General features: G+C 39.7%; 1 protein-coding gene across 3 annotated transcripts in view; it reads left to right on the top strand.

Annotated features, from left to right (window-relative positions):
• The window catches only part of LOC147014205 (protein WWC2-like), a 145,849-nt gene extending 141,548 nt beyond the window's left edge, over positions 1-4,301 (top strand). For all 3 annotated transcript variants that reach the window (XM_085851974.1, XM_085851973.1, XM_085851972.1), the window contains one exon: positions 3,398-4,301. In XM_085851974.1, coding sequence (XP_085708100.1) covers positions 3,398-3,464 — 67 coding nt within the window. In that variant the 3' untranslated portion in view covers positions 3,465-4,301. The remainder of the gene's footprint in view (positions 1-3,397) is intronic.
• The last annotated feature ends 6 nt before the right edge of the window (positions 4,302-4,307 follow it).

Genomic DNA, 4,307 nt, shown 5'->3' with positions numbered 1-4,307 from the left:
TGCTTTTCTTTCCTATGCCCATTTGTCTGAGCTCGCTCTTCCTTTTCCATTTTGCCCAATTGCCAGTTCATTGGCTATTGCGTAGCTTATCTATAAGCTTTTCTTTACCTCTGTATTCAATAAAAGGAAAAAAATTGATGTAGAAACCCATCGTGCAGACTTCTCAACCTGACTCGCATGCAGAATTAAAATACCTGCTCCCCAATAAGTTTGTGTAAAATCAAGTTAAGCTGGATAATGTTTGGCTTAAGGCCTGGTCACACCTTGACGTTTTAGCCAGCGATGGCAACGTATTAAAATGTATGTAAAACGCTGGCTTACGTTGAACTTTTGATGTTTTTTTTTTTAAAGATTCGGACGTATTCATAGCGACTTGGTCTTATGTATAACGCATTGGTAACGGACACAGAACGTTTCGTTGTGTTATAGATAACTTATACCAACGAATGCTGAACCTGTTGTCGGCCTACACAACCGATGCCCAACGATAGTCTAACTTAGGCATAGCGCGTTGCACGCATCGCCGACGATGTCGTGACGTAGCCTATTAAAAGGCTGACGCACAACGATTCGAATCATAACTGCCGTAGAAATGGAAGTGTCAACATCGCGGTCACACCTTGGCGATCTTGCCAGCGTATGCCGACCTAAGAAAAATGTGTCTAAAACGTTGGGGCACGTCAAATACGGTATGAGTAAGTTTGGTATGCGCGAGTACAACGCTAAAGTACGCTATCATACGTCGTAGTAAGTAGAGTACGTCAAGAAATTTTAAACATGTTCAAAATTTTACGACTTACTCGGCGTATGACACACGTTCCGCATGCGATGGGGATAAGTTTTACACACTATATGTGGACGCTTTCACACGTCCACAAAGGCTACTTATAAGCTACTCATAAGTCGAAACACGTCGCGGTAATGTCTTTTTTACGCGAAACTTATTTCTAACTTATGTTTGACGTGCTTTGAACCAATTCTTTACGTAGTCCCAACACACATCGACGTATGTAGACGTATTCCAATGACGTCTTCCGGTCGACAAAAAAAAAAATGAACGTGTTTCTAGCTTACAACTGCCATATAAAGACGTGTTCCCACCAGTTTTGGGAATTGGTATATAAAAATGCTGCTCATAAAAGGGGAACCCAACAGTGTTTTCGAGTCCTTTTTGAGTCGATGTCCATGTCAGCAGTAACAGTATCAGTATCAGTATCAGTATTAGTATTATTAGTAGTTTGTTCATGTTGGCAGTAGTAGACGAGTGTGAGGGGGAGGGTGTGGGTTATGATGGATCGTCCTTGCGTTTAACGATTTAAATGATAAACTCAACGATTTAAATGGCTGCATCTCCACTATTGAAAGTAGACGTTTGCGCTCAACAATTGGATTTTTTTTACACTCAACGACTTTTAAACGGTACCACTCAGCTAGTTTCATTGTTTACAATGAACAATTTAAATTGCTGTCACTCGCCTTTGTTTTTTGACGCTGGGGTTTTGAAATTTGAAGCGTTTCTTCTGAACGTGTTAAAACGCTCAAACTCGACTATTTTAAATAGTCTTCACATCTTCACATCACATTTAAACTTCACATCGAAGTGTGAACATCCTCGTCATGCCGAAGAAAAGTTTGAAGAATGCTGCAAATAAGTGTCCTGCCCGTGGACGCTGACGCAAGGACGATCCATTATACCGACGTCTTTCAGCCTATGAGTAACTTAAAAGTAACGTCTGTCGATGTGTGGCAACGATCGCGTAACGTGCCAACAACACGTTAATCATAGGTTAGAAATAAGTTTCGGGTACGCTAAACATTACCTCGGCGTGTCTCAACTTATGATTAACTTACAAGTAGCATGTGTTGACGTCTGTCAACGATCGCAGACCGTGCATACAACTTGTGGCCAGCGTAGCGGAACGTGTGAGTCATACGCCGGCATACGTCGTGAAATTTCAAGCATGAAAAAATTTGAGGACAACCAAAAAGTACAACGTTTAAAGCCAGCATACAACGACGTATGGCAACGTACTATGACGTATGGCAGTGTTTTTCAGCGTGATCTCAATGTTATCAAAACTTACCCATAACGTATTCAACGTGTGCCAGCGTTTTAGAAAAAAAATTCAAAAATCGGCATACGTTGGCTAAAACGTCAAGGTGTGACCGGGCCTTTAGTGCTGTTAAAATATGTCCTTGACTGCTGCAAGCTCGAAGAGAAATATCCCCAATAATCGTAACACCCACCACTCTTGTATATGCCAAGCCAAAACTCTTTCCTGTGAGAGGAAGAGCTGTTGGAGGCATTGTCGTCGGCGAATGACAAACCACCAGTTACTTCTGATATGTTGACAAGAAAGAAAAAAGTTCTTCCACCTTTCTTTTTGTCTCCTAAACCATCTCCATGTGATTAATTCCTGCATATGAAAATTAAGGAACCATTATGAGGACATCGGTATGAGAATGTGGATTAGATAAATGAGGCCAGGAAAGTCTCCGCATGCGCTTGGTATTATACTGTGTTGACAATTGCTATCTTTTATTGCCACACCACTGGTATCCACTGAACTTCAAGGTGGAAATCTGGAGGACTGCTTTCACCTCCAGCAGTAGTCATCTTTGTATATTATATGTAGAATATAGTCAATTCCAGATTCGCAAGCGTAATGTTTAGAGCGTTCACTGCTTCACTCTTAGTCTTGGAGGTTGGTGGTTCAAACCTCGACCGTGTTGTACCAAAGACTTTAAAACCAGGATAAGTGGATTCCTTGCTTGACGTTCAGGATTTAAAAGGAGAGCGCATGGACAAACAACGATGGTAAGGCAATGACAAACCACCCAGCATAATCATTGTAAAGAAACTGCTTCAACAGCACCAATGCTCTGCAAAGAGTGTGGTTCATAAATAAAATAAAAAACAGTCAATGGTCATACACAAAACTTTTGAAATGAGTTTGTTTGTTTTTTTGTTTGTTTGTTTGTTTTAGCTGTCTAATGTTTATTTGAGAAAAAATAATCCAACTCGAAAGAGCAATCAAAGATTGCATACCCTCGCATGGACTTTTGTGTGGTATTATCGTACGTATTTTATCGACGTACACATGTACAATGTGCTACCACGAGGTGGCGTTTGTCAATGTTGGCACATTCTGTATGGATAAACAGACAAACGGATCCAAATGCAATTCCCTCTCTTCTGACGAAGGGAATGGGATGTCGCTGTATTTGTTAATTGCCAGAATCCTTCGGATTTCGGCAATTATGTTGGTCGTTTTTTTGTTTGTTTGTTTTTTACTGGTACCACTTAAAATTTACTTTTTTATTAACAGATTTCTTCCTCAAATTGTCTTTCTCGCACATTATGATAAATAATATTTTGATCTTTCATCCGTTTCAGGGCGAAGATGGAATTCTTCACTCGAGCAAAGATAAACATCCCTCCTCTTCCAGTTGATGATGTATGATCTGCTCTTCTGACTTCTTTGCTTTACATATTACCAACACAAGTTATGTTCAGCAATTTACAAGGAGACAGAACATCTTGAAAAGCACTTTGGCATGGAAACCGACAGAAATCCTGAAGATGTTTCTTTCGTGAGAAATGTTTCCATATCCATGAAAACTTTGCCGTAAAATATTTCAAGGTTAAAATAAAAAAAATGGCAAAGGGCTGAAGATAAATATACAAGATGCATGCACGAGCAACAGCACTAAACAGTTGAGAAATTACTCGTTGGTTTACATTTGGTTGAAGTTTTAATTGGTCCTTTATATGAGAGACAGACTTTGTTTAAAAGTAAGGTACAACCCTTTATGGATTCACAATTACTGGCCAGGAGTGGCACGCAGTAGGTCTCGATGCTGGGCAACAAGTGAACTACCTTAATTCATGGTGAGATGACTGGGTTCTACCATGTATAACAGCCCTAATATAAACACAACTTTCACGTTTTATCTGTATTTTGGGATTGGGGAGGTGGAGAGGAGTGGAAGGTCTCACTTTGTAAAGGCATGGCATTAAGCCAAATAAGTGAAATGCAAGACATGGTATTACTTTACACGTGATTTTTCATTTGATGGCATTGATAGTTTGATGCAGATAAGAAAAATTAATAAATGCTGGTGAATAGGAAGCAGCCTTCAACCTTGATTTGTGCTGCACACCACTGCAGCCAATGTTTCAGTATTCATTTTAAAGGGGTAAAGAACAATTTAAATTTTGGATTGCTCTTTGAATTGGAAATTCTCTTCAAGTCTGCTTTTGTTTGTGTGTGCATAATAAAGGGGGTGTGTTCAGTGTGTTTTTT

The sequence above is a fragment of the Eptatretus burgeri genome, chromosome 13, assembly GCF_056783735.1.
Source record: "Eptatretus burgeri isolate ZD-2024b chromosome 13, Ebu_testis_v1, whole genome shotgun sequence".
Lineage (NCBI taxonomy): Eukaryota > Metazoa > Chordata > Myxini > Myxiniformes > Myxinidae > Eptatretus > Eptatretus burgeri.
Note: the sequence above shows the minus strand (reverse complement) of the source record. Positions and strands in the feature narration are given on the sequence as shown.